Genomic DNA, 27,110 nt, shown 5'->3' with positions numbered 1-27,110 from the left:
CTTCCCGCTTTCTTTTTGGAATATCGCATTGCAATCATATCGCTCCTGATCATGAGTCTGATGTACGCCATAAAGGCAAAACGTGTCATAACACATCGAAAATGCTGCGGGTGATTGGACTTCCACCTTTCAGCGGAGGGCTTCTCGGATCGGAGTCCGAGGGCTGAGCTGCCGATGGTTCGTTGTCCGGTGGCGGCGGGGATGCTATTGATGCCACTGCCAAGGCGAAGGGGTTCTGTGTAAACTCCGTCGCTCGCGGAGACAGCAGTGGCGCTGCGAGGTCCGCATGCCGAGCCCCATGGTTCGGTAGAGCTGCCTCGACTGCCGCCTGAAAATCTTGGAGTCGTCGTTGCTCCCGTAAGTCGGGCGAGGAGATTTTGCCACGCATTCTCCCGGCCTGTCTTGGCTCGGCTGTGAGGTTCATGTTGTCAAGGCTGGATGTTTGGCCTCTCGACCGCAGGGAAGCAGATCGTCGCGGGGCTCCGTCCAAGGGTGATCCTATCGAGCCCATGCCCAGCTTTGCGAGTAGTGCAGACCGATCGAAAGGTGACGAAGAGTATTCCGTAGTTGATGGTGACATGAGCCCGAAGCTGTCGGCCGGATCGACTTCTGGTGACGGTTGCAGAGGAGTCATCGCGAATTCGTCAGCCACGGGTGATGGCGCTGTTGGGGTGATCGAGTCGGAGTCCGGCTGCTGCTCGTCAACAGGGCTTTCCGTGAGGAGTGTGTGGGTATTTGCATCGAGTCCATCCACCTGGAGCACAGGTATGACGGGGACAACTCGGCCCGAGGGATCCACGTAGGGTGTGCTTGGTTTCCCGGCGCTGATGGCGCGTAATCGTTGGATCGGTGGTGTATCGAGTGGCATCTCGGTGACATCGGAAGGCGCAGAGGAGGGACCAGACACCCGTACGGGGAGTTGATCGGGCGTCGATGCTCTCAAAGGTGGGTGAACCGTGGAGTGTGACGAATTGGTCGTAGCAGACGCAAACGGACTGCGCCACTCTTGGACAGCAGAGCTCGGTGTGATGGGCGTCAACCCACGGTTGCTCGACAACAGACCGCCTTGCATCAGGCTTGACCTGAATTCTTGCAGCTGCATGATCAGATTCATGTTGGGCCCGATCCACTTGCTCCTTGTCTTCACCAGATCGTAAGCCTCCTGGACGGATAGACTAGGATCTTTGTAGAGTCCATATGCCACAACCAAACTAGCAGACCTGCTCACGCCGCATTGGCAATGGATCAGCACGCGCTTGCGTTGCATGACCCGCTCATCGATGAGTTTGACGAGATTGAGCAGATCGGGCACAATGTCACTGTTGTGTTCCCACTTGACGTGAATGTATTCCGGTTCGGTATTGGCGGAAGCATTTTCTGTCGTTGAACTTGTAGTGCCAACCTCTCCTGCGGTGCTTGGTCTTGCCGAGCGCCGCTGTATGCTTTCCCGCTTCGGCGCGAATTGAATGCCACCGCCACCGTCCAACCGGATCTGTGGTTCTTCGGCAGAGGGCTCAGCAAAATCCACAAAAGGATTGCGAACTTCGCTTGCCACGTTCATAATCACGTCGTACTCGCGGGCCTCTTCAACCGTGGGCTCCAAGTACAAATCAATGTAGGGATCGTAGACGGCTATCGGCCCGTTCGGGTAGGCCTCGGGCTTTGCTTCTTGGGAGAGAGGAACGTCAAAGTTCTGTTCCTCCTCATCGTCGGCGCGAGCCGGGTGTGGTAGCGTTGGAGATCGGATTGTTGCCAGTGTCGTGCTAAAGTCACCAAACTGGCGTACTTCGCCATCTTGAGGGCCAAGCCTTGCGGAGAGCGGCAGTGACGGAGAAGACTGAAAGTGGCGTAAAGCTGCAGGCCGACTCAGACCAGGCGTGGGTGGTATGGCGAGTTTCATCTCCGGTGGAGCTGCCCTGCCCGCGCCGGGGGTGAGGAGGGTAAGCCCGAGACTGCTTGGTTTCCGTTTCGAAGGTGCTGACGGCTTGACAAAAGCTGTGGCTACATCTCCAGGAAAGTTTTCTGCGGTCGACGTTGGCAAAGGAAGGCTGGCGGAAGAATAGGGTCGTCCAGGACCACGCGTCGTGTTGACCGCGAGGTTCTTCAAGTTGCGCTCCTTCTTTGGTGGCAGCTGCTTTTGCAACTCGAAAAACGGCCGTCCGTCGTCCGCAGTGCGTGGCCGAAGCATGCCCGCGGCGAATGTGGCCGGCGGCGGTGATTCTGGTGAAGAGCCAGGAGAGGGTTCGGTGGCGCTAGAGTCATCCACCGTGGAGATGGTGGTGGTCGGGGAGGAATCCGTGGATCCCGCACCCGATAGATCGCTTATGGAGTGTTGATGGAATCTGCGAAATGGCTTGTCTAGATAGTCGTACGAGGGCGCTAGTCGATTCTGCAATGATGGCGCAGGTTGTGGTGGTTCTTTCGTTTGCTCGTTAGGTTGCAGCATGTTTGTCGACGTGGACAACGGTCGCAAAGGAGACGAAGCTTCGTCCGGCAGCGCGTTATTCATTCTTCGTGCGGACCAACATGCGCCATCAAGGAAGTGTTCTCGGGAAACGCAGGGTCGAATTTAAAGACCTGATCGATAGCGTGGTTAGCGAAGTGGCCGCGATTGAGGCGTGGCGGGATGAAGAGATGATCGTTGCAATGTCCCTCGCCGACGCGACGCCTGGATACATCGGCGCATAGCATCGATACAAAGCGCAATCGAGCGCAAGAGTTGCGGAAGACAAGCCATGCGGCAGAGTGCGATATTGCAGGAGCGGGCTCGTGCAGGCGCTTAGACGGAAGACAATAGGATACGTACCAAAAAGGCTTCGCCTGGAAGACTTGTACGCGGCAGTAATCCTCTCCAAGCGCTGTTGTTACACAAGTCCGTAAGGCACGTATCGGGAATGTATGGCGACAGAGTGGTCCAGAAAGAAGGGTGTCACCGCATAATCACGCCAGCGCGATGAAGATTGCGAGAAAAAGAGCAAGTAGACAAGGCGGTGCGAGTACGACGATGTGCAGACAGACGCTTGCGAGAGTCAGGGTCGGTCGTTGTGGACCAATCGCGAGGGCAGCTGCGCGCGAGGTTAGCCTTCTTGGCAGAAACAGACTCGACCAATCATGGGGTCAATGGTTAAGCGCTGGACATGCCCGACGGCCTCGGTGCGCATGAGGCTGCCCAGTCGCAGCGGCATTCGAGGTGCGTGGCAAGACGCCCCCGGCGCGCAATGCCACCAGATCCGGGAGACAGCAGCGGGGCAGATTGGAGCTGTACGCAGATCCAAACGTACCTGGTCTTCAACGCACGCCAGCGGTACGGTCGAAAGGGACGAATGCGGAGGGTCTGAGAGCGCTCCTTGCTCTGCAATAGAAGTCCTCACTCTCTTGCAGTCGGGTCCGGCGCTGATGTGTCCGCAATCGCGTGCTCTTTCGGTGTCTTGCTTCGCGACTCAACGCTTGAAAGGTGGACAGGCCAGCCGGTGAAGTAGCTTGAATGAGAGAAGTCGATGTGGGACGGCCTTCTCCAATGAATGGCTCTATCCCTCGCGCCGAATAGACGGGAGTGCTCAAGTCGCCCGTGGACTGCTGATCTCGTATGCGCCGCAATGAGAACAAAGCAGGTCCAGCTGGTCGCGTCCGAGGCGATTGAGGAAGGAGTCGGCGTGGTGAAGGGTCGAGAGAAGATCGGCAGGCGGGGAAAGTATGGGGTTCGAGGGTCGTCGCCGGCGTCGAGTCGATTCGAAGGGGGTGGTGTGATGCTGTCCGCGTGGTAGCGTGTCGTGTGCGAAGAAGGGGAGACAAAAACCGTTGCACCAGAAGGCGGACGACCGTTTCTAGGCATTCTAAATTAAGATAAGATTGGCGCTAAATCACGCCCTCCTAAGCTCGGACCAGGTGAGCTTCGCGCCGCACCTCACTTCTTCTGCCTTCCGCATCCGTAAACCAACACCACTTTGATGTTGGTTGGCGGTTTGTCATGCTGCATTTGACGGTGCCGGCGATGACCATGCATATTCACGCGACACCAGAACTGTCATATGATGAGCATATCGCAGATGTTACCAGATATGGCGCACGTTGCAGGTAAATTAGAGCTTCCCTTGGCACGGGAGCCAGCTGCCGTAAGGTTGAGGGCTTCTGAAGTCCAGGCCGGCAGGCCAAGCAGCCCATCACTCTTCACAACTCTGTCTACCATTTATGCTCCTGCTGGTCATATGCACAACACATAGATCATCCAGACATACGGCGTCACATCACACCTCCCTTGCGCGTAGAATCTTCCGCTGGCCTCCAATTTCCGCCTCCACCATCTCAATGCCGCTCAATGTAGGGTAGCGTTTGCTGAAATCCGTCTCCAGATCATCATCCACCGCGGGGAATTGCACATCGCTCTCGGGCGCGGAGATGGCTGCGCTGGACCCAGATGGTGGATAGTCGGGCACACCTTCCAGGTCTTTTGCAAGGAGAGCTGCGAGGCCAGTGGATGGTTTCGAAGTGCTGGAGCCTTCCTGCGCGTTCGAGGCTTGTGGCGGAGGCCATGCTGCGCTTCCTCCAGTCCGCAGCATCGCTGCCTTGGGTGGAACGCTGGGCCGCAGAGCCATTCTGGCAGGAGGGGCGGCAGTAACAGCCGACTGTGATGGCGGAGCGGATGCGGACGGGGGCGGTGCAGTGTTGGTAGGCTCCAGAGGCCGCTGCCGGATCTTCGCATTCGCCACCGATGGCAATTCGGAGATGATTGCCGGCTTCGATACAATAGGTGGCGGCGCTGTCTTTGTTGGCACTATTGCCGGCACAGCCTGCCGACCTTGTTGGGCTGCGGGATCCGAATCAGCAGTGTACCGCCCATACCCCTCGGCCGTCCTTTTCACAGGTGCCGAGTTTTGTCCTGCCTCGTCGAGCAGGGTCTGTACTCGTTTCTGAATCGTGCTCGCTCGATTAAGAATCCCGCCCACACCGCCTGTCCCCTGATCTTCGACCACTCGAGAGCGGTACTCAGCGGTAGCTCTTGCCACTCGTTGTTCCTCCTGACTCAGCCGTCGGCGCTCCATTTCTCGTCGCATCTCTGGAGGCAGGTCCTGAGTCTCGTCGATGGCCGAATCCACATCGGAACGGAGCCTATTGGAAGCCTCCGAGGCCGATGTAGGGGATAGTACTCTTGCTTCATGTTCCCGTTGTTGAGTGTGCAAGACCGGCTCCGTCGATTCTCTATCGACAAGTCTTTCGTTGCTGGAACGGTGCTCAAACCGTTTGAAGGCATCGCCGAATTTACCAGTGAGCATGCCCTTGGCTCCCGAAGAGATGGAATGGGCATGATGGTGCACGTGCGAGTGCGAGTGCGAACGCTGATCCGAAATTTTCCGATGCAGTGAATGCCTGTGATTCACTCGGCGCTCGGCATCTTCACTGCGGCGCAGATAATCCATGTCGTCTGTGATATTCGAGTCGTCCACAGCTACTTCATGCCTGCGAGCAACATCTTTACTGGATCGCCGACTCACCACTGCAGGCCGTCTACGGGCCTGCTCTTCTTGACCCTTTAGATAATCCATATCAGAACTCATGTACGCGCTCGAAGGCCGTGGACGGAGTTCAGCAGACTTTCTTCTGGTCAGAGGCTCTCCAGCTTCTGGTAGCACGGGCCGATGCCCTTCCAAAGACGGCCGTGACGAGGTAGACGCCGGGCCGGTTGCATCTCTCAGCGTAGCTGTTTGCGACTTGGAGCGGTGGACTGGAAGCATATCGGGGTTTGGGCTCGGGAGCTGCAATGCCGGCGAACCGCCGACTCGCGTCTGGCCGGAAGGGGTATCCGGCACTTTCCAAATCGGCCGCTTGCTGATATCTGGAAAGGCCGTCGTGGTCGCGCTTGTCGGTGGCGACGCGCCCGTTGCAGTCGAAGTATATGCGACGCCGGCTGGGGAAGTTGCTGGCACGGAATCTTTTCGAGGCTCTCGGGCTGCGGGCAAAGTGGTCTTGGTGCTGGGCACTGTCGAAGGTGACGACAGTTGAGCTGCGGACTGTGACTTGCCGATGCTTGACGAGGGGTTCGCTTGTCGGAAGACTTGATCGGCGAGAGCATTGGTCACTCGCTCGTGCAGGTTCTTTGGATTGGCCTGTACAGGAGCAGTCGCAGGCTCTGCGTCAGACTGCGAGGGAAAGACGAAAGGGCCGCCTTTGTCGTGGGTGATGGCGAACTCATTTAAGGATGGGAACTTCTTAGAAAGTTCATCCACAGCGCCCGCTCGAACGTCGTAGTTCTTGGAATCTAGAGCTGCGAAGGGATCGCCACGTGCGGGAGAGGCACTAGGTTTGATGACGGGAGACGGAGCTTGCTGCGCAGGCGCCCCGGGGCGACCTCTTCGCATAGGCGTAATGTCCGGGAGACTTTGCACTTGGACCTGAGGGGCTTGCTTCGTCAGGCCGATGGAAGTCGGGCGATCCGGCGAGGGGAGAGTCTCGTTTCTTCGAGCTTCGGACTGCGTGCGTTGGGAGTAGATGTCTTTGACGGGCATCTCGACGCCGCGCATGCTGCACGTTTCTCGAATGACTTCGTAGATGTTTGGACGCTTCTTGGGATCCTCCTTCAGCATGCTGCCGATGAGAGCCTTCAGCCGAGCGGAAAAGGGAGGATGAGGGGGGTATTTGAAGCTGGCGTTCAAAATAGCCATCTGCCCGACGTTCTCAAAGGGAGTAGTGTAGTAGCAGAGCTTGTAGAGAAACACGCCCAGCGCCCAGATGTCGGCCTTTTCGTCAATGGGCTGCTTGCGCCACACGTCGATCATCTCGGGGCTTCGGTATTGCATGGTGGTGTGCTTCTGCACATCGTCTTCAATGAGGCGTGCCTCTTCCGTCGTTGTTGCTGCCGGCCGAGGAGGAGCGGCGCTTCCAAAGTCGCAGACCTTGTAGACGGGCGCACCGGTGGACATGGACTTGGAAATCAAGACGTTCTCGACTTTGAGATCGCGGTGCAATAGCGGGGGTTTGAGATAGTGCATGCAGGCCACGCCCTCGGCGACATCGCCAAAGATCTTTAGGATCTCCGGCTCGGTCAGGCGATGTTGGAGGCGAGTGTTCATGAAGTCGATGAGACTTCCCCCGTCGCAAAACTCCATCAACAAGAAGACCTCGTACCCTCCCGCCTTCAACTGGCTGGCGTGGCTGTCCATGTATTTGACGACATGCTTGTGCCCCTGCAACTTCTTCATCGTCTCCACTTCCGTCCGCATGTATGCCAATTGCTCGCGGTCCGGCACGGCCACCCGCTTGAGCACGGCGAGTTCATGCTTGTGGCCCTCTCGCGGGATGCGCACAATGTAGACATGGGCGAAGCCGCCTTCGGACAGATATTTCTCGATGATAACCCTCTGATTGCCGACTTGGACTTTGGTGCCGGGCAGGAAGGTGCCGCGAGGAGCGTTAGAGGAGGCCGGGCCGGGGAGAGAGAGGCTGGAGGAGGGGGCGGAGGGAGATGGAGCGTAGGCCATGGCGGCGTAGGAGGAGGGGGGATTGAATGCTGCGGAAGCCAATGGCGTAGATCACACCATTGCCTTGTGCTCAACACCAATGGCGAGCATGCAGACTGCGTGGATCCAAACTGGGTGAGAAAACCTCGCGGCCTTGCGGCGGTGTTCAATGTGTGGTCTTTCGGAAGGTGTAGGAGGCTGAGGTTGAAGGTTGTTTGGTCGTGCGTGGCGCAGGCCGCGAAGCCTCGACTCGCGGTGCACGCGAGATCCACTTCGAGCTTATCGATAGTTTACGGACTCGAATAGAAGGACCGTAGTGAATATGATGGTGCGAAAGTTGCATTAAGACCTATCACTACCATCCTTGAGACAAAACTGCGCCCACGATGATTGCCCACTGATTATTAGACTCCATCACTTCCACGCTGACTCCCAGCAACCAAAAACGCCAGTTCCATCGCCTGCTTTTCGTTCAGTCTAGGATCACAGAACGTCTCATATCGCGCGCCGAGATCCTCGTCTTGCAACCCTTGGCTGCCGCCGGTACACTCTGTCACCGCGTCGCCGGTCAATTCGAGGTGGACGCCGCCCAGGAACGAGTCGCATTGCTGGTGGATCCTCAAGGCCGACGACAGCTCGGAGAAGATGGAGGCGAAGGAGCGAGTCTTCACTCCCGATGTCGTAGATCGAGTGTTGCCGTGCATGGGATCACATTGCCACACCACCACGTGACCACTCTCCCGCACCGCGGCAATGTGTTGGGGCAGCAGCTCGTCGACTTTGCCTTCGCCATATCGTGTGATGAGCGTGACTTTGCCTACTTCCTTCCGTGGGTTGACAATGTCGAGGAGCTGCGTCAGATCCTGCACGCTCGTCGTCGGCCCAACTTTGATCCCAATGGGGTTCTCGATGCCCCGGAAATACTCGATGTGGGCATGATCTGGTTGTCGAGTTCGGTCACCGATCCAGAGGAAGTGGGCGCTCGTGTTATAATACCCTTCGCCCGTGCGCACATGACTCCCCTCAGGTACACCTGAAATGGAGCTGTCGCGATTGGGAGGGTGCTTGAGCTTCCTCGTCAGAGCCTCCTCGTATGCCAATAATAGTCCTTCGTGGCTGGTATAGAGGTCGACAGTGTGCAATTGACCGGCAGTGTCTGCGCCAATGGTACGCATGAAGCGGAGAGACTCCGTGATGCTGTCGACAATTCGCGTGTACTTGGTCTGCATGCCCTGGTCTCGCACGTGTCCGAGCTCCCATTCGAGTGGATTGTGCAGGTCTGCTATGCCCGAACTGATCTGGGCTCGAACGTAGTTGAGGGTTGCCGCCGAGTGGAAGTAGGCTTGTACCAGGCGGTTCGGATCAATCGTCCTCTGATCCGGAGGGTAGCCGTTGAGGATGTCGCCGCGGAAGCTGGGAATTTGCTTGCCGTCTACCGTTTCCATGGGAGAACTTCTGGGTTTCGCGTACTGTCCGGCCATGCGAGCGATGCGCACCACGGGCTTGTTGCCGCCCCAGATAAGGACCAGCGACATTTGAAGCAGGAGTTTGATCTTGGAGTCGATGGCATTGTCGTGGCAGTAGTCGAAGAGCTCGGCACAGTCGCCACCCTGGAGTAGGAAGGCCTTTCCAAGCGCCACATCACGAAGTGATCGTCTCAGCTTCCAGATCTCGTAGGGGGTGACGAGGGGAGGAAGGCGTTGGAGCTGCGCCAATGCCTTGCCTGCAACGTTCGGGTCTTCGTAGACAACCGGCTGCTTGATGGGTTTCGTCTTCCATGACGACGGCCGCCAGTCCTGATGGACCTCTCCGTTTTGAGAGCCGTGAGGCTCTTCGTGTTCTCCATTCATCGTCTCATGTTTGGATGATCGAGCGGTGAGGGTGCTTAGGAAAGTTTTCTTATATGCAGGTACAGCGATGACTGATGATCCAAGCTTGAAGACGTTTGCCAAGACCTCATCCACATTCCACTTGCTGCGGTGACACCTCACATTCACCCTTCCCTCAACCTCTCTCCCACCATTCCAACCGATCTCGGCCTCCGCGCAAGAAATTGCACCATGGCTGAAGAGCCAGTACCCCTCGAAGTCCAAGAAGGACTGGAGCAGCCCGAGGCGCTTCCCGCAAATGCAGAAGACCGCAAGGCCGCAAAGGCCATGTCGAAGCTGGACACTCGTGGCGAGGAGGAGCCGGCGCAAAAGAAAGAGGTCGATCTCAAGGCCCTGAACGATGCCATGAAGAATCTCGACGTGGAGCAGAAGAAGAAGAAGGAGAAGCCTGCTGCGGTGAGGAAAGAGGAGGCGCCCAAGGCTTTGGTGAAGGTTGATCCGGCCGATGTGACACTTGTGGTGAGTTTCATTCGAGCTACCCAGCGAATAACTCTACAGTCGCTGAACATCCATTCAGATGGAACAGCTGGACATGTCCAAGATCAAAGCTACCGAGTTGTTGAGGAATCACGATGCCGACGCTACAAAAGCCATGACCGCTTGGGTCACGGCCGCTGTGTAGCAAGGTGGAAGTGGTTGTTGCAAAATCATAGCGCCGGCGTTGGTCGAATGGAATACAATTCGAAGCCTGACATTCATGCACACTGGTATCGAGAACGAGCTACGAAAAAGTGACAGTCTGTACCCATCCATCCCTTCACCCTTGGTCACCGCATCCAGTACGGCACCCCTATTCAATCAAGCGGCGCCGCTCCAATATGTCAATCGTCGATTTTTGGCCGCTTCCTTGCCCGGCAACTCGAGCTTTCTGACTCGCTTCATAGGCGCAGTCTGTTGCACCAGTGAATCCGGCGCAGAGATCCAGGCGGGAGTCACGGGCGAGCTGTGCTCGTCGCCGCTGTTCTCCTTTCCAAGCACATCAGCAGCAATGGGAGTAGTGTTGAGAGCCCCTTCCGATGCTTGTGCTGTCGAATCGGCAAACTTCACGGGTGAGTAGTCGAACGAGCTGACGCGGCCGGCACTGCTCTTTCGCTCGCGCACAATGTTGCCTCCAACGTTCAGCAGCGCAGAAGGCTCCATGCTCTTGCGCCTACGCTTTCCCCCGCGTGGCACCTCGGACACATCTACCACGTACGCTTCTTCCGTCTCGTCCATATGCGTGCCTTGACGATCGCAGTCCGTAACCCAGCGACTGTTGACGCAGTGCATGAGGTTTCCCTTTCCGCACTCTTTGAACTCTTTGTTGTTCAAGCGTACTCGCTGAAGCGTGGTTGGTGAGCCGTCCTTGAACACCACGTGTGTGATGCGTTCATTCCACGTTCGTGTGGTTCTCGCTCCCAGGCGGTGCAGGAGAGCCACGAATGGGGCAGATGCAGAAGCGCCTTCCAGTGTGAAGACCTCAACTAACGCCATGACCCCTTTGAGTGGCGCTGCCGGATGAGGGGTCATCGGTGCTTGCGATGGAGTAGCTGCTGCCGCCTTCAGAGGTGTCTTCACCCAATCGCGGACCGCAGTCGGGGTGTTTGCAAACAATACCGCCCTTCGAAGTGCGTCTCCTTTGCCCGCCGTTGCTGGTCGCTTCAAAGACGTCTTTGCAGGTGTCTGGAAGCGAGCAGCCGGCGCGACAGTCTTTGCATGCTCCATTTGATCCGAGCGATACGGGAGTTTGGGGAAGCGTTCCGCTGCAGGAGTCGCCGGTGTGCTGGGTGCTGGTCCGGCAGCCTCTAACAATTGTCCGGACAGAGCTTTGTGGAACGTTCGTCTTCGCTGTGGCGACGCGGCAGTCGGCGTTTGGAAACGTACCGGCGCTACAGTGTTTGCATGGTTGGTGTGCATCCCACGTGGCCTTGGGGTGGATTCAACGTCTCCCGGAGTCTGAGGATCGGCCAGAGGAGGACTTGATGCGTTCGCCTCGCTCTTGTTCAACATCTGCACTCCAGGCATCGCTCGATGAAACGTTTCGCGACGCTTGGGCGACTTTGCATTTGGCGTAGCGAAACGAGCGGGAGCCGCCACTGTCTTTGCGTGCTCTGCGTAGTTTTGTCTTGCTGCGAGCAGTGGATATCTCTCGCCTGGAGTTGCCTTCGCCGGCGATGCGACACGAGAAGGGTGAGCAGACTTGACCGAAGTGTTGAAGCGTGATACAACTGGCGTTGCGTGTGCGGTGCTAGGACGCGCTTTCACGGGTGTAGCATAAGTGGAATTCGCTCTCGATCTAGCCCACCATGCATGCGCGGAGGGGTTCACGATTCGAGGCATGCTAGCGCCGTCTGAAGTGTGAGGACGCGTGCCGGCCTTGGTGGGCGTGCGAAGGCTAGACACTGGAAGTGACTTGCGGCGCGCATGGAATGCGATGGTTGGGCGAGCGTAGTGAGGGACTTCGGGCTCGTTGATGACTTCCACACGGTCCGCGTGCGTGGTATCTCGCGACAAATCAAACATGTCGGCGTCATCGTTTGCGCTGGTTGTCTCGAGATCATGGGCAGGCTGTCCCTCTGACTGATCATCGACTAGGCTCGTGCCGTCGGTCTGCTGCTCGGGTGCATTGGTTGAAAGCTGGCCCGCCAACTCCATTTGCAGCTCTTGTGCCGAATCCAGGTCAATGTCTATCTGGGCCGTAGGCTCTGCAAGAGCGCCAACATCGAAGAAATCGTTGAAGTTGAGTGTCTGACGGCGCAAAGCATCTTGTGGCGCTTGATCCAATGAAAGTGTCGATTCCGCTCCAGCTTGAGCGTCGCGGTCGTCATCCACCGCTGTGAGGTTCTCTGTCTCCGCATGGAGACGCTCCGGAGAGCGTCGAGCACCCAGAAATTCGTCAAAGTCGACAACGATCCTCCTCCGAGGGCTTGGGATCTGGTGGCTTTTGACAGCAATTTCATGGACGGTATGAACTGGTTCCGTCACGAGCTCTGCTGAATCACCCTCAGCCTCAGCTCCGCAAGCTTCGCCATCGGGTCTTGAGATGATGACAGTATCCTCCGTTTCAAACGAGTCTGCGGGCTGCTGATGTGGAGAGCGAGTAGGATCCTCGGTCTCGTGCACGATCACGGTGTCATCCATACCGTCATCGTACATTTCTACGTCGGCTGGAACGACGTAGTCCTCTTCGTCGTCCTCCATTGAGATATTGACCATTGAAGGTGGCTCATCCGTCATGGCTGATGCAGAATACGACGGCAGACGAATTGCTTCATCCGCCATTTCGACTTCATCCACGGGAATGATGGAATCGTCGGGGATAAATGAGACGTCCAGATCCTCCAACGATTCTTCCAGATCCTGAACATTCGGTATGGCGTTGTTCGGGTTGTCAAAAACCGAAAGACTCGTAGCAAGCCTATCCGAAGTCATTGTTCGAAGGGTTGATGGCGGGGCAGCGGGTCTGCAGTATGGTTTCTGTGTTTGTGGCGTTCCCCTCTGCGATCCCAGTACCGCAAACCGACGCGCCGGAGTCTCCAGGGCAATATCGTCCTCATATTTCCGGATTGTACGCTGCACAGAAGATTGATAGCGAGCCTGAGCCGTGGGACTTGAACGTTTCATTGGCGTCTTTGGACCACAGAGCTCGTCTTCCGAATCATGGTCGTCCTCTGAGACATCGTCATCAGCTGAATTGTTGTCTTCTTGGACGTCATCTTGCTCTTCGATGGTGTTGAAGCTCTGTACCAGAGAGTCATTGGGCGTCGTGGGTGCGGAGCTCATTGAGATCTCACTCTCTGCGTCAGTATGTTCGTGGCGCTTCGTTGATGAATGAAATCGGGTCGGTGTCTGGGCCTCCGTGTCGATATTCGCGTTGTTCATATTCGATACTCCCGCATTCTCATCCGACACCGTCCGCTTCCTCGCTCCAACTCGCGCGCTCGCTGTTGTCCTCCCCTGCGGCACTGTGGCGGCACCCTTGTGCGTGGTGTTCCTGGTCGTGCGCGTCGCTTTGACCTGGGTAATCTTCTTTGGTGAGAGCGGGGCTGCCTTGGCCGCTGCGCCGCGGGTCTTTCGAGCAGGCTGGGGCTCTTCTGGAGCAGGCAAATCGGGATGGTCTACCACTGCTGATGCCTTCCTGACTCGTACAGACCCAGCTCTGGCAGACGCAGCCTTCTTTCCTTGTGCCGCCGACAGGTCTCCATCAGGGACGGTCGCTTTGCGTTCTCTTGTGGACTTGGAGGCCTTGACCTGGATTGAATCTGACTCATCTTCGAGCTCTTCCGCCAGCACTTCTCCTCTTTTCGATCTCACGGTTGCGCTCTTTGTCGTCTGCCTCGTCTTCTGTCCCTGCTTCTCGTCATCGGCCACCGCAATCTTCTTTCCGCGTGTTGCAGCAGCCTTGGTTGCCACCTTGGCCAGGGGTACTTCTTCATCACTCTCATGTGTCTGCTCAGAGACCTTGTTCCTGCCTCGCGTGCTAGCTTTCTTGGTCTCTGCGGTGCTAGACTTTGCCGTTGCCTTGCGGGTCGGCTTTTTCTTAAGAATTTGGTCGGGATCCTGGTCCATGGGCAGATCGAGTTCGGGTCCGGTCTGGACCTGGCGCCTGGTTGCCACCATACTGATGATCAATAGGAGATGGAAGGCGAATACATGTGGATGCGATGGGATCGATTCGCGCGCAGACAGAAAGAGCGTCGGAAGGTGTTGTTTGTAAACAGACGTCCACCGCGGAGCAACAACCAATCGGAGCTTTGCGGGGAAGTGTCAGCGGCTCGGAGCAAGCCGTGCGACTTCTGCGACGAAACCACGCGACCTGGTTCGACACAGAGTACTGCAATAAACCTACAAGTGCCTGTATATACACCAGAACCCTCATTCTCGGATCTCATTCATGTAGAATCGTGCACAGAACTTTATCCGGCAGCTTGCTCGGATCTTTGCATAAAATACAGTGTTTGTCTATTCATCGTTGTCTCACCCGCCTGGACGTAAAATATGCATCGCTCTCGGATAGTACATCTCGCTACTTCGACTGCTTCGCCTCTGCTCGGGCGGCTCTGACCCGTCCCCAGCATCCGTAGAGGATACGAAGCCTTCTCGCTCGTGTCAACCCGCGAACGCTGATGGACAGGTCGTCGAGAGCGGAGGAGTTTTCGCGATGTAGCTTAGCCAGTAACCCAAAACCGAGTTCTGGATGGTAGCTCTGCTTTTGACCGCGGTCCTCCAGGCTACCAAACTCGGCAGAGGATCTGGCCCCCCATCTTCCTTTCCACGCACTCTCGAATCTCCAGCACTCCCAGATCCGTCTTCACGGCCATGATTTCGCCCACCTGGGTCAAAGGTCTGACCTCACCGGCGTTTCGGCCGCGAACCAGCTTTTCCAGGTACCCAGGGCTCATGTTGATTCTTTTCTTAGGTTTTGACACCATCTTCGCGTGCTGCAACACAGGCAGGCCGTCGTAGTACTTCAAGCCTAGCCAGAGCCGCCTTGAAGCTCGATTTGCTTGAGTGACAACGCCTTCTTCTTCCAGCTGCCACGGATCTGCCGCAGACTTCGGCGCAGGAGGTTCCAAAGCCTGACCAGGTATTGTGAGCCCCATGGCGTCGACATCAACCCCCTCCAGGGCTAGCTCTCGCCATGTAAGATATCGGCTGTCGCCAGCGAAGTGGCGAAGCGTTTGCACGTCAAAGTCCAATAGAGAGACCTGCTCGTATAGTCGGCGTCGAAGCGTAGCGTCGTAAGGTCTTGCTGCTCGCGTTCCAGCTGTCTCGGCTTCTGCTTCGCTTCTTTCAAACTCCTCTCGATCACCATACCACCGCCGTACCAGCTCTGTGCGCTCCTTGACCTGAGGCCTGTAGAGTTCCATGATGGCGATCGCTTCTTCGCTGTGTCCCGCCTCGCGCATCTGCTGCGCATCTTTCGAGCTGTTTTTCAATAAAAAGTCTGCAACGGCATCATTCCACCCCTCCTTCTCCAGCTGCGCCCTGTTCTTCAACCGCTTTTCCATTGCATACGCGATCGCCGAGTCCCCAAACCCATCTTCTCTTAGCCCCTCCGCCGTCCCCGCAGGACCCTGGTTTGTTATCCATTGGAGCGCGGCTTGCGGTGTGTGTTGATGGCGCTCGGAGGGAGGGTGTGCTGTGATGAAGTTGTGGTCGGGGGTGCCGGTTGGGAAGCTGGAGGCGGGTGGTGCTGGGCCGGCGAGTTTGACGGAGGAGAAGAAGCCTTGCTTCAGCAGCAGTAGCGAGAGACTAAGATGTAGACGTGTGTAGGGGATCGATGTGAGTCCCAATCGCGCAAGCGAAGCATTCTGGAGATGCGAGCAGACGTGGGAGAGGTTGACGAGAGACATGGCAAGGGACTGGCCCGAAGGCCTGCGCTTTTGTTGTCTTTTATTCCAGTTGGAAATCCGCGGGGTCGGCAACGTGTCAATGGCTATGGTGCGACGAATGTGATGCAAGGTTGACGAGAGTGTGTTGAAAGGCTGCTAAGGTGTAGCAGATTTCAGCGGACGTGAGACTGACTTTTGGCAGCTGCTCGGCTGCTCGGTTGCACTTGCCGCTTTTGATTTGTGTCCTCGCCCATAGGACTCATCTCAGTAACCTCAGCCGCCTCTATGTCCGGCTGCACCAGCGCGGAAGCCCTTACCCGGAGTGCGAACCTCGGAGAGGTGACGCGAACGACTCCTCTAGCAGCTGGATCTCGGTCCTTTTGCCGACTCATAACACTCGCCCTCAAGACTTCTCTCAGTAAAACTCAGCCTCTCTATCTCCGGTCGCACGCGCCCCGAAGCCATTGCTCAGAGGGCAAACCTCGGAGAGGTGACGAGAACACATCGGTCCCCATTGGCCACCATCATGAGTACTGTTATACCTTTCGCCGAACCCCCGTGGCTCGACAATCTGCCCTCGCCGCTCTACACCGAATCACATAAGAAATGGCAGAAGCATTGCCGGGCCTTTTTCGAAAAGAACCTTCTGAACAATGCCATGGAATGGGATCGAGCGGGGGATGTTCCTCCAGAAGTCTACGATGAATTCGCAAGAGCGAACATGCTCATCCCTAACCTTCCCACTCCTCTCCCTGTCAAATGGCTCAAGAAAGTGGGAATCGAATCCATTGGACCCGTCAAAATCGAAGACTTTGACTACAATCACATCGCCATCTATTGCAGCGAACTGGCGAGATGTGGCGTCGCTGGTCCCCCTTCTGCCGTGACCGCCGGTTTCCGATACGGCATTCCGCCAATCCTCCATTACGCGAATCAGGCCTTGCAAGAGCGAATCTTGCCCGACCTCTTACTCGGGCGTAAGCGAATCTGCATTGCCATCACCGAACCCGATGCTGGCAGTGATGTGGCCAACGTTTCAACCACAGCCGTCAAAACGAAAGACGGAAGGCATTATATTGTCAATGGCTCAAAAAAGTGGATAACTAACGGCATTTGGTCTGATTTCGCGACTATGTGCGTCCGTACATCTAAGGCTCCTGGCGCAGCTGGCCTCTCCGTCTTGCTTGTACCGCTGAGAGGGCACCAAGGAGTCAGCATGCGGCGTATGAAAGTCTCAGGTCAGGCGTCGTCGGGAACGACGTTCATTGAACTAGACGATGTCAAAGTGCCGGTGGAGAATTTAATCGGGACGGAGGGGCAGGGAATGAAGTATCTTATGGTGTGGCCTCCGCAAGTGAATCGTTGTGAATCTGTCAGCTGACTTTGAAGCGTAGACCAACTTTAATCACGAGCGTCTTACCATTGCAATCGGGGTGCTCACACGTGCAAGAGTTGCGCTTTCTACAGCATTCGAGTACACGATGAAGCGAGAAGCATTCGGTGCGCCGTTGATACAACAACCTGTCGTCCGACACCGCCTCGCCAAAGCCGGTGCGGATCTCGAGGCTTGTTGGGCGTGGGTCGAAACTCTCGTCCACCAGATCTCGAAGATGTCAAAGCAGGATGCCGACGTTCGTTTGGGCGGACTGACTGGCCTTGCCAAGGCGAAGTCGGGGATCGTCCTGAACCAGTGTGTCATCGAAACTGCGCAGCTCCTGTTCGGCGGGAATGGCTTCACCGAAAGCGGCCAAGGAGAGCTCATCGCACGAATGGCGAGAGAGGTGGCAGGGGCGCGGATTCCTGGCGGAAGTGAAGATGTCATGCTGGATCTGGCAATTCGGCAGCTGTACAAGAACTACCAAAGGGCGATGAAACAGAATTCAAAGCTGTAGATGGTTATACAATCGATCGTAGTACTGAAGAGTTGCATTTGGTTCATGCTCGAGCATGTATACCCGTGGCCATCGCTTGACGCTCATCATGATTACCCGACGCATGAAGAGCTGCTGACATCCTGCTTAAGAGCCCGGGGTCCGTTCGAGATGTTGACATGTGTCAATGTCATCTGCTCCGAAAAAACGTGTGCTTTGATGGAGAAGAACATGACCAGGCTGGGGCACATCCGCGGGTCTTCGTATCGGTGTAAATGGAGGAAGATGCATCCGCTATTGCGGTGGCTCTTCCGTAAATCCTGGCAAGTTCAAGCTCATCTGAAGACCATTGTGTTCATAGCCACAATTTTCGTAGAATCCCTTCTTCTCCTCGCTGCAATTCAAAATGATCTTGCCGCAGCCAACGTTATGGCCAATCGAGGCAAGGGTTTTTAAAAGAAGCTTGCCAAGCCCCTTGCCCTGATGGGCATCGCTAATGGATACATCTTCAATGTGCCCTTGCCGCGCCAAATCCCATATGCTGTGGAAGATTATGATCAGCTTGGGTTGAAGGCCCGGACTGCCATCAACCTACTACTTGCGCCCAACCATGATGACCCCAGTACCGATTACTTTATCGTCATGCTCGATCACAACGACGTAGAAGATGTCCTTCCCTGCCATCCAATCGAACTGCTCGACGAAGCGGTCGTTGGACACATCTCCGGTCCATGTGAGGGAATGTAGACATTCGAAGAAGCCTTTGTTATAGTCGTCTCTCGAAAGTGGCCGCACGGAATAGGACGGTGGAAAAGACTCTGAGACAGACTTGTCTATTAGTCTGGGCGAGAAGAGACCAGAAGACGCCATTGTCCTGAATACAATGCGGTGTCGTTTCTAGTAGCTGTAAGAGTACCTGCACATGAGATGTAGTCGATTATTGAGTTTGCATTGTCCTGACTGCAATGTGGTGAGAGGTGAAGGGAACATTTGAGTTTGCTAAGGTAGGTAAAGTTTTAGCGCGGGCTGGAGAACGTGGCGTGGCGTAACGCGGGGCCTTTTGACGACATCGAAGCCTCACTCCAATCCTCCTCAGCACGAGGCAAACGAACACACACGCAGCGCCGCTGCCACGACCGGACTCTTAATTACATGCTCCGTTAACTCACCCTCCGTCGTCGGCGGCAATGTCGCTTCTCCACAAAAAGCTGTACATGCGGGAGACTGCGGACCTTGCAGTCCGCTCCCCAACCCATCGAAAGTTGTACGGAGATCGTCGAATCATCCAGAATCTCGATATCGTCAATGAACTAGACTCTCACACAGGATGTGTGAACGCTCTGTCTTGGTCCAAATCAGGCAGTCTACTCGCCTCGGGTTCGGACGATCAAACCATCAGCCTCCACAAGTACCAACCCGAAAACTCCACAGCACAATTCCAGCTCGTAACGAAAGTCGCAACGGGCCACACCCAGAACATCTTCTCTGTCAAATTCATGCCACATAGCAACGATCGGACAGTCGTGACCGCTGCTGGCGATGCCGAAGTGAGAATCTTCGATCTGGAACACACTGGCGCTTCGACTGCACCCGCATACCTGAATGAAAGGAATACCAATTGCCGCGTGTACCGGAGTCACTCGGATAGGGTGAAAAGAATTGTAACAGAAAGCTCGCCGCATCTCTTCCTCAGCGCATCGGAAGATGGAACAATAAGGCAATTCGACACTCGGCAGCCCTCTTCAGCCTACCCACGGACCGGCAGATCTGGAGGCACGTCAGATGAATCGGGACCACCCCCGCTAATTTCCTACAAACGCTTCCAACTCGACCTGAACACCATCTCTTGTTCCCCATCTCAGCCTCACTACATCGTCCTCGGTGGCGCACACCTCTACGCCTTGCTGCATGACCGGCGCATGACAGGGCGAGATCGGTTACAGGAAGCGGGAAGGGCTCTCCCAGCCAGCAGCAGAATGTCGGTCGAGGAGGAGGAATTAATGAGTCAAGCTACGCGGTGTGTCCGCAAGTTCGCACCGAATGGCAGCAAGACTAAGAAGACGGGGAACGGACACATCACCGCGGCAAAGATCAGCGACTCCCGCCCAAACGAGATGATTGCGAGCTGGAGCGGTGACCACATCTACAGCTTCGACTTGGTCCGTGATCCCGAAGATGACCGCGATACTCTGGCGCCACTTAGAAGCAGCGAGAGCCACCGAGTGGAAAAGAACACGGATCGGAAACGGAAACGACAAGCAACTGGCAGCCAGACTTCACTTAGTCAGACTGCTCGCCCGTTATCGCGACCGCGAATTGCCGGCCAAAATTCGGCCCTGCGAATCAATTACCAGAACGGCCAGAGTGAAGACATACCCCTAGCAAACACCGCTTCAGAGGAGCGGCAGCCGGGGTTGACAATTCAACAGCACGAAGCACAGCGAATCGCGAAGATGACGGGGAAGATTCGTACAAGTCTCTTCGAGCCGAAAGCCGAAGGACAGCAGACGTCAGCCAGTGTGGGTCCGGCACTCGCAATAGCCGCCAGTATACTCCCAGAGATTGACGAAGCAATGCGAGCAAGTCGCTATCCCTTGAATCCTTCGGCGGAGATGGTGGTAATGCAGCTGACTCTACGCGAGAATCGCGAGAGCGTACGCAGGTTCGTGCAAGCCGCTGGCACTCTGGCACGAGTGCTCGGTGCAACACTAAATACCCCTTCTGGGCCTCATCCACGGCTGGGCGAGTTCCTCAGTATTGAAGCGAGAGGCAGCGATCGTGCACCGAATCAGAAGGAACAGTTCGGATACGACTTCTTAAAGGCGATCACGCTATGGATTGAGTCTGGAGTGGGAAACCTTGTGGAGGGCTTCACTCGGCCCCCTGAAATGTTACCAGAAGTGAGAGCTGCGCAAAGACTACCCATCCCCGCTTCCGAAGCTACGCTGGAAGCCATCGATGAGTACCTGATCCCCTACCTCCTTCGTATGGCTAGGGACAAGATGGTTGTGAATGTCGAGACCAATCGATTCGAAGTGGATGAGAATCGGACGCTGTTCGCGACGGAGAAAGCTGCCGTCCTCGCTTTCGCAGCTGCTGTGAGAATACCCTTCGCCGATCTCTCATCGGCTGTCACGCTTGATGACAATGCCGGGTCAATCCAGGCCCAGGACCGCGAGACCGCAAGAAGGTACTGGGTGGGCAAGGTCGCGAGGGGTGTTTTGTTGAATGCAGCTGAAGGAGTCAATTATGTCTTTGTGGATCGCGCGTTTGGTGGGCTTGGCAGAGTCGTGAGGGAAGTCGCGATGGCTGGCGCTGGCGAGGAGCAGGAAGAAGACGAGCCAATCCGCGAGGTGGAACTTCTCGATCATCGCGGCGAAGTTGTGGACGGTGCCGACGCGGACGATCTCGCACCAGAAGTTAACAGGCTCAACCGGATTGAAGGGTCAGAAGGACCTGAGGTTGCAATGATTGACGAGAATGCCTTCGAGCCTTCGACTGTGCATGGAGAAGGTCTACGGTCGACAGCTGTGGAAGATACAGAAGGCGAAGACGACGATGACGACAATAATGACGGTTACGATTACGATGGAGATGAGGCAGAGGATTCGGCTGAAGACGACAGCGAACCCGACGAAGAAGACGGCGTACCCAATCTCGGAATGCCGCGATTCATGCACGCCTCCACTTACGAACGTCGACGTATGCGAGACCAGGTCGGCGTCGGAGTGCCGTGTTCGGGATCAATACGGAAGTACCGCGGCCATTGCAACGTTCGCACGGTAAAGGATGTTAACTACTTTGGCCTGGACGATGAGTACGTGGTTTCGGGGTCTGATGACGGGCACCTATTCATGTGGGATCGCAAGACTTCCGAGCTGGTTAATGTGCTGGAAGGCGACGGCGAGACTGTGAACGTGGTTCAGGGCCATCCCTACGAACCGATGCTAGCGGTGAGCGGCATTGACCATACCATCAAGATATTCTCGCCCGACGCTCGAGCGAGGGAAGTGGCAAGGCTGGGCGAAGAGGTGCGCGCCGCGGACTCGAGTCAGTTCAGCTCCCTTGCCTGGCCTTCGCGATTCGGAAGGCGCAGGCAGACTCGGAGTGAGTCGCAAAGCCAAACCACTTCCGAGCCCGCGATGCCTGGGCCTACAGTCGACGCGCGGGATGCGGAAGACGAGGACTATGTATCGCCGACGGGGCTGGCGAGTCGGAAGCGCCTGCATGATGCGTACAGGATCGTTAACCAGAACGATGTCGAGCGCAGGGGAGGCAACAATGATGCTTTTCTAACGGTAAGGGACCTCCATCCCCTATTGCTGATCATGGGGCGAGGCTTCTGGTGAAGTCTGCCTGCCTCAGGGCGGACTGGCAAGGATACCTGTTGTAATAATGAGAGCCATATCTCACTACTTCTGCCGTTTGCAGTTTCTCGCCCGCTCTCCGTTCGCCTCTCTGCTCGCACAGTTAGGTAGCGTGGGTTTCACGGTGTCGCAGGTGCAAGAGGAGGATGATGGGGACGTGCCGATGCACCCGTTCAACCAATTTTCCTGAATGACAGACACTTGCTGATGAAATTCCGTGTCTTTAGAGGGCTATGCTCGCCGAGCTCGCAAGACGCATGCAGCTACATCGTGCTGCCTCTGGAGGGGATGACGGAGATGGAGCGAGGCTGGTCATTGGAGAGGATTGCCAAGTGCAATAAGTCTGCGGGCCGCTGAAGACGCTCGTACATGCACAACAAGAGTATCCACGCAATGTAGCGCTCAAAGCAAGCCTTCCCAAAGATCCCCCTTCCCCTGAAGCCCCCGCTGTAATGATGTGTGATGCAACGCCTCGCTCGCTAACCCACACGGCGACTCTCACTTTGCCTTCGCCTTTTGTGCCGCCTTGGCCGCCTTCTTGCGATTACTCCGGATCATGACCAAGCTCAAGAAACTGCCCACCACAGCGCCGCCGAGCAGGAGTAGAATGACGGGGATGCGGACGGCCCAGGCTCGAGGAGGGAAGAAGGATTGGACGAATTCGTCTTCGATAAAGGGCTGCGAGACGCGTCAGCTGAATGAACAAGAGTGAAGGTGTAGTGTACGCACCATCAAAAGAGTCCACGTGGTATAATATAAGAAAACAGTGGAGGCGAGGATCAGCATTGCGAGGCCGACAAGTCGATCGAGCTGGATGTGGGCGATTAGTATGTAATCACGTAAGAGGGGCCGGGCATTGTCATAGCGTACAAGGGCGTTTGCGGCCATGACTTTCCCGTGGAGAAGTTTGGGATGAAGACAACTCGTCGAGAGACGTGTGGTGGTGTCTCGTGTTTCCCGTGGAGAGGTTTGGGATGAAGACAACTTGTCGAGAGACGTGTGGTGGTGTCTCGTGTACCGTGGCGTCGCGCGAACCGCATTCGGAAGCTAAGCCGAGCCAACGTCTCCCCCGAACTTTTGGCGGCAGGACATTTCCTACTGACCACATATCATCGCCGCACTTCCCGCCATCATCTATCTTGCCTCTTCCCTCGTCGACTGAAGAGTGCTCCTTTCAGCCCGTGCATATCTCCCCGAACACCGCGCACCGACCAACAGCATGTGGATCATCGACTGGTGTACGCAATCACGCTCCCCCAACGAACGGAGCTTGGGCAACGGGGGAATAGACTGACACGCCGCCTCTAGTCTGGGACGTGCTGGCCCAACTCGGCCTCGCCAACAAACACGCCAAGCTCCTCTTTCTCGGCCTCGACAATGCCGGCAAGACCACCGTGAGCGTTCCAACCCCTTCCACCCGTGAAGCTATCCTTCACGCTTCACTCGCCTCCCTACTAACCCATCCGTCCAGCTCCTGCACATGCTCAAGAACGACCGTGTAGCAATTCTGCAGCCCACTCTCCACCCCACCAGCGAAGAGCTCTCCATCGGCAACAACCGCTTCACCACCTTCGATCTCGGCGGGCATCAGCAGGCCCGGCGATTGTGGAAGGACTACTTCCCCGAAGTCAGCGGCATCGTCTTCCTCGTCGACGCCAAAGACCCCGAGCGATTCGCGGAGAGCAAGGCGGAGTTGGACGCGCTGCTCAGCATGGAAGAGTTGAATAAGACTCCCTTTTTGATTCTGGGCAACAAGATCGACCATCCGAACGCCGTGAGCGAGGATCAGTTGAGGCATGAGTTGGGCTTGTATCAGACGAGTGAGTTTACACTGAACGAGCAAGGGACATATACATGAGCGGGCGGAATGCTAACCATGTTCAATGTACAGCCGGCAAAGGCAAGGTGCCTTTGGAAGGAATCCGAGCGATTGAAATCTTCATGTGCTCTGTGGTAATGCGACAAGGCTATGGCGAGGGGATCCGCTGGTTGTCACAATACGTCTAAGATGGCTTGGTGGCTACGGCGAGACAGAGGGAGGGCGCAGGCTTTCTCGGCCGTGCTGTACCTTCACAGCCGCAGATTGGCTTACCGGAAACGAGGGCAGGAACCATGCGCTTGGGCAGTCTAGCGCTGGGCCGTATAGATCCGTGCAAGTGCCCGTGCTTTTAATGCAGCGTTGTTTCATTGGATTTCATGGTCTTTGCCCTCCCTTTGATCTACTGTGCTCCTCTCAAGCTCATACTATCTCACTCTTATCACACAAGGAATATGCTCAAACTGTTTTACACTCAATTCAAGTACAGTATGTAGACAAGACTGCACAAGATCAGCACGCGAGAAGACGTCTTCGCCGGTACTTCGCCTTAAGTTTCTATATCACTCGTCTTCGCCTCGCGCTTTCCGCCAAAAGCCAAATCCGACTTCGCCCTTCACCTGCACACCAACATCCGTCGACATGGCCGAGTCAACGACACCAACATATACAATCTGCCAGGCAGACGGGTTGTATCCCGACGACACCGTAGAACAGCAGATCTTCGCGCCTCAGCAAGGCCAGAAGTACAATCTCGAATATTTCCAGGCGAATCTGTGGCCCTCACAAGCTCTCGAGCCGAAGCCGTGGTCGGCGATACCGGAAGATGTACGGCAGAGGATTCATGGCATCCTCGTGTTGAAGCTGCCCTTTACTCGCGAGGATGTTGCTTTGTTTCCCAATCTGAAGGTGTAAGTGTGTCTGAACTATACGTTGATCGTTCTGCACTCCAGCTGACGTCCATCGCCCCGCAGCATCCTGCGCATGGGTGTCGGCTACGATCGACTCGACCGCGTTGCGTTGGCAGAGAAGAACATTACTGTATGTAATTGTCCCGACTATGGAACGGCAGAAGTCGCCGATCACGCCCTCGCACTCGCCTTGACGTTAAGACGTGGCATACTGCTTCACAACGACCGCCAACGAGCGACTCCCCCGGCGCCATACGCAGTCATTGAAACACCGCTGGTGAGAAGATTGCAACGTTCGACATTTGGCATCCTTGGACTCGGCCGCATTGGCACCGCGGCAGCGATCAGGGCAAAGGCATTCGGGTTTCACGTTCTCTTTTACGATCCCTACTCCCCGAACGGCTTTGATAAAAGTCTGGACATTGAACGGACAAAAGACATCAAGGAACTCTTCCGAAGATCGAATGTGTTGAGCATACATTGCCCTTGTACTCGACAAACGAGGGAAAGTGTCGGCTACGACCTGCTCTCTCTTCTACCTCCAGGATCTGTGCTTGTCAACACTGCACGCGGCGAGATCGTCGATCTCGACGGCGTGGAGAGGTGCCTCAAGGAGGGCATCCTGGCTGGTGCTGGTCTGGATGTTATGCCCGTAGAGCCGGTTCCAGATGACAACGTGCATAGCCTCATCCAAGCCTATAGGAGGAAGGAAGAATGGCTGGAAGGAAGAATGGTCATGACTTGCCACTCCGCCTTCTACAGCCCCGAAAGCTTCGTCGATATTCGGGTGAAGAGCGCGCAAACAATGCGGGACGTTCTCATTGATGGCCTGGACGGCAATATTATTACTCCAGACATGGAATGAGCCCGTCGCAGTATCAAAACCATACAGAGATATGCCAGATACACAACGTTGATCCAGCGCAAGCGTTTAGATAGCCACGTTTTGGCTTCGACAGACAATCTCGAGATAAATGGGAAGCTCAGAATATATACTCCAACCATCGTGCTGCCAAAAGTCATGCTGCAAAGCCGGTCACCTACTTCAGGATCTTGATTCGGTGCCGGAGTGGCTATTTCGCTCGAGCTCATATACAGCGTAGGAAGGCACATTTCGCTCGCTCAGGTTACAAGAAACTGCTCTACGCACACTCCTTCCTCTTCTATTCAACATTCCCAGCGACTTGCCATCCTCTCACAAGAACCTTCAAAAGAGCTTTGTCACTTTCAGCCTCGTCTCCATCCAACCGTCCGCGCAATGGAAGTCATACAGCCAACCGCAAAACACACGCACACAATCATCAACCTCCACGGTCGCGACAGTTTTGCATCGGAGTACTCGTCCGAATTCTTCGAGAGCGAGTCCTCCTCTGGCGAAACTCTTCAGACAGCCTTCCCATCGATCAAGTGGGTCTTCCCCTCGGCGCCGCAATTGATTTCACGGCGTTTTGAAACGGAGATGTCGCAATGGTTCGACATGTGGAGTACGGAGAATCCTATTGAACAGCCTACCGAAGAGCAGAAGGCTCAGCTTCGCGAGAGTACCACCATGATCTCACAGCTCGTCGGAGAGGAGAGCAAGATCGTCGGATTCGACAAGAGCATTCTATGCGGCATCAGCCAAGGCGCAGCAACAGCCCTCTCCGCATTTTTCCAGATGGATGAGCGTCTCTGTGCCTTCATCGGCTTCTCAACCTGGTTGCCGACTGTCGACCGCCCAATCGAATTCAAGCGCACCCCCATCTTCCTCGCTCACTGTCAAGATGACGAGGTGATTGACATCAAATACGGCCAAGCTCTGGCAACTCGACTTCAACAAGTCCAACGATCCAATGTCGAATTTCACGAATACTCCGACGGCGGGCATTGGATCAACGAGCCAAAGGGAATCGACGATGTTATTGCCTTTCTGCGGATGGTCACAAGGCTGTAGGTGTGGGCTTGGAAGAATATCTCAGTTTTCTATTGCCAGCGCTCTCTCCGCGAAAACAGCATGCGCAGTCCACGCCAATGCACATCCAACAATTCAAATCTGATCAGCCTCAACACCACCTCCGTCCCCCAGGATTGGCAGTTCCACGTATCCGACCCGTTGTTCACTGGCCATCGTTGCACAATGCAGCGAGCATGCCGCCCATCGGCCCCCATCCGCCTCGCCTCCACGCCAACTCCCAGCACAATGTAATTGCGAAAACACTAGGGAACAAGGATGCGAGACGCGCCACCGACAGCTACTGAAGGGAGAGACTACCCTGCCAGCCACTAGATGTCCAGTGACATTTGATCAAAGCCTGGCGACTGCACAATACGAGGTGCTAGGCACTAGACAGCCGGAATTTGCTTTGTCGGCCAATGGAAACTTCCCAAGGGTCAGTGCGCGTGTCACGCCCATTGAAAGACTTAGAAAACGGTCACAACAAATCATATAGGCGCGCGAGATGCGATCATTCAAGCAGCAGTTTGAGGAATACATTGTAATTTTGGCTATGAT

At 55.8% G+C, this 27,110-nt stretch overlaps 13 protein-coding genes across 13 annotated transcripts; 6 read left to right on the top strand and 7 right to left on the bottom strand.

The window, feature by feature from the left end:
- Positions 1 to 1,072: 1,072 nt before the first annotated feature.
- On the bottom strand, positions 1,073 to 1,672 carry BDY17DRAFT_239125 (dual specificity phosphatase; the record flags this gene model as incomplete). Its single annotated transcript, XM_033730339.1, has 2 exons — positions 1,073 to 1,402; positions 1,529 to 1,672. Coding segments are annotated over 2 exons (474 nt in total), but the record flags the coding sequence as incomplete, so codon positions are not given.
- A 2,139-nt stretch (positions 1,673 to 3,811) lies between these two features.
- Positions 3,812 to 7,675, bottom strand: BDY17DRAFT_291780 (uncharacterized protein). The gene has a single exon (XM_033732719.1). It carries the CDS (start codon positions 7,470 to 7,472, stop codon positions 4,245 to 4,247), a length of 3,228 nt encoding a protein of 1,075 aa, XP_033593181.1. The 5' UTR covers positions 7,473 to 7,675; the 3' UTR covers positions 3,812 to 4,244.
- Positions 7,676 to 7,708: 33 nt separating this feature from the next.
- On the bottom strand, positions 7,709 to 9,337 carry BDY17DRAFT_291779 (DAHP synthetase). The gene has a single exon (XM_033732718.1). The coding sequence runs from the start codon at positions 9,299 to 9,301 to the stop codon at positions 7,856 to 7,858; it is 1,446 nt and encodes a 481-aa protein (XP_033593180.1). The 5' UTR covers positions 9,302 to 9,337; the 3' UTR covers positions 7,709 to 7,855.
- Positions 9,338 to 9,511: 174 nt separating this feature from the next.
- On the top strand, positions 9,512 to 9,962 carry BDY17DRAFT_321385 (uncharacterized protein; the record flags this gene model as incomplete). Its single annotated transcript, XM_033736616.1, has 2 exons — positions 9,512 to 9,799; positions 9,858 to 9,962. 2 exons carry the CDS (start codon positions 9,512 to 9,514, stop codon positions 9,960 to 9,962), a joined length of 393 nt encoding a protein of 130 aa, XP_033593179.1.
- A 1,605-nt stretch (positions 9,963 to 11,567) lies between these two features.
- On the bottom strand, positions 11,568 to 12,751 carry BDY17DRAFT_308044 (uncharacterized protein; the record flags this gene model as incomplete). Its single annotated transcript, XM_033735163.1, has 2 exons — positions 11,568 to 11,577; positions 11,625 to 12,751. 2 exons carry the CDS (start codon positions 12,749 to 12,751, stop codon positions 11,568 to 11,570), a joined length of 1,137 nt encoding a protein of 378 aa, XP_033593178.1.
- A 1,427-nt stretch (positions 12,752 to 14,178) lies between these two features.
- Positions 14,179 to 15,808, bottom strand: BDY17DRAFT_291776 (uncharacterized protein). The gene has a single exon (XM_033732717.1). The coding sequence runs from the start codon at positions 15,673 to 15,675 to the stop codon at positions 14,551 to 14,553; it is 1,125 nt and encodes a 374-aa protein (XP_033593177.1). The 5' UTR covers positions 15,676 to 15,808; the 3' UTR covers positions 14,179 to 14,550.
- Positions 15,809 to 15,949: 141 nt separating this feature from the next.
- BDY17DRAFT_343471 (acyl-CoA dehydrogenase/oxidase) lies at positions 15,950 to 17,546 on the top strand (the record flags this gene model as incomplete). The annotated part of the gene is made up of 2 exons (XM_033738042.1): positions 15,950 to 16,993; positions 17,049 to 17,546. The coding sequence occupies exons 1-2, from the start codon at positions 16,181 to 16,183 to the stop codon at positions 17,544 to 17,546; spliced, it is 1,311 nt and encodes a 436-aa protein (XP_033593176.1). The 5' UTR covers positions 15,950 to 16,180.
- Positions 17,545 to 18,495, bottom strand: BDY17DRAFT_291772 (putative glucosamine 6-phosphate acetyltransferase). Its single transcript, XM_033732716.1, has 2 exons — positions 18,121 to 18,495; positions 17,545 to 18,066 (listed from the first exon to the last, which is right to left on the bottom strand). Exons 1-2 carry the CDS (start codon positions 18,393 to 18,395, stop codon positions 17,820 to 17,822), a joined length of 522 nt encoding a protein of 173 aa, XP_033593175.1. The 5' UTR covers positions 18,396 to 18,495; the 3' UTR covers positions 17,545 to 17,819.
- An 85-nt stretch (positions 18,496 to 18,580) lies between these two features.
- On the top strand, positions 18,581 to 22,265 carry BDY17DRAFT_82201 (WD40-repeat-containing domain protein). Its single transcript, XM_033738743.1, has 2 exons — positions 18,581 to 21,823; positions 21,957 to 22,265. The coding sequence occupies exons 1-2, from the start codon at positions 18,713 to 18,715 to the stop codon at positions 22,080 to 22,082; spliced, it is 3,237 nt and encodes a 1,078-aa protein (XP_033593174.1). The 5' UTR covers positions 18,581 to 18,712; the 3' UTR covers positions 22,083 to 22,265.
- Positions 22,266 to 22,390: 125 nt separating this feature from the next.
- BDY17DRAFT_321379 (dolichol phosphate-mannose biosynthesis regulatory) lies at positions 22,391 to 22,780 on the bottom strand (the record flags this gene model as incomplete). Its single annotated transcript, XM_033736615.1, has 3 exons — positions 22,391 to 22,570; positions 22,622 to 22,702; positions 22,763 to 22,780. The coding sequence occupies 3 exons, from the start codon at positions 22,778 to 22,780 to the stop codon at positions 22,391 to 22,393; spliced, it is 279 nt and encodes a 92-aa protein (XP_033593173.1).
- Positions 22,781 to 22,979: 199 nt separating this feature from the next.
- On the top strand, positions 22,980 to 24,125 carry BDY17DRAFT_82115 (ADP-ribosylation factor family-domain-containing protein). The gene is made up of 4 exons (XM_033738742.1): positions 22,980 to 23,130; positions 23,201 to 23,286; positions 23,364 to 23,712; positions 23,784 to 24,125. Exons 1-4 carry the CDS (start codon positions 23,112 to 23,114, stop codon positions 23,897 to 23,899), a joined length of 570 nt encoding a protein of 189 aa, XP_033593172.1. The 5' UTR covers positions 22,980 to 23,111; the 3' UTR covers positions 23,900 to 24,125.
- A 225-nt stretch (positions 24,126 to 24,350) lies between these two features.
- On the top strand, positions 24,351 to 25,484 carry BDY17DRAFT_245127 (C-terminal binding protein; the record flags this gene model as incomplete). The annotated part of the gene is made up of 2 exons (XM_033730605.1): positions 24,351 to 24,619; positions 24,683 to 25,484. The coding sequence occupies 2 exons, from the start codon at positions 24,351 to 24,353 to the stop codon at positions 25,482 to 25,484; spliced, it is 1,071 nt and encodes a 356-aa protein (XP_033593171.1).
- Positions 25,485 to 25,877: 393 nt separating this feature from the next.
- Positions 25,878 to 26,552, top strand: BDY17DRAFT_308041 (Phospholipase/carboxylesterase/thioesterase; the record flags this gene model as incomplete). Its single annotated transcript, XM_033735162.1, has 1 exon — positions 25,878 to 26,552. The coding sequence occupies one exon, from the start codon at positions 25,878 to 25,880 to the stop codon at positions 26,550 to 26,552; it is 675 nt and encodes a 224-aa protein (XP_033593170.1).
- Positions 26,553 to 27,110: the final 558 nt, after the last annotated feature.

This window comes from Neohortaea acidophila (assembly GCF_010093505.1).
Source record: "Neohortaea acidophila strain CBS 113389 unplaced genomic scaffold BDY17scaffold_2, whole genome shotgun sequence".
Lineage (NCBI taxonomy): Eukaryota > Fungi > Ascomycota > Dothideomycetes > Mycosphaerellales > Teratosphaeriaceae > Neohortaea > Neohortaea acidophila.
This window is presented reverse-complemented; position numbering and strand designations above follow the sequence as displayed.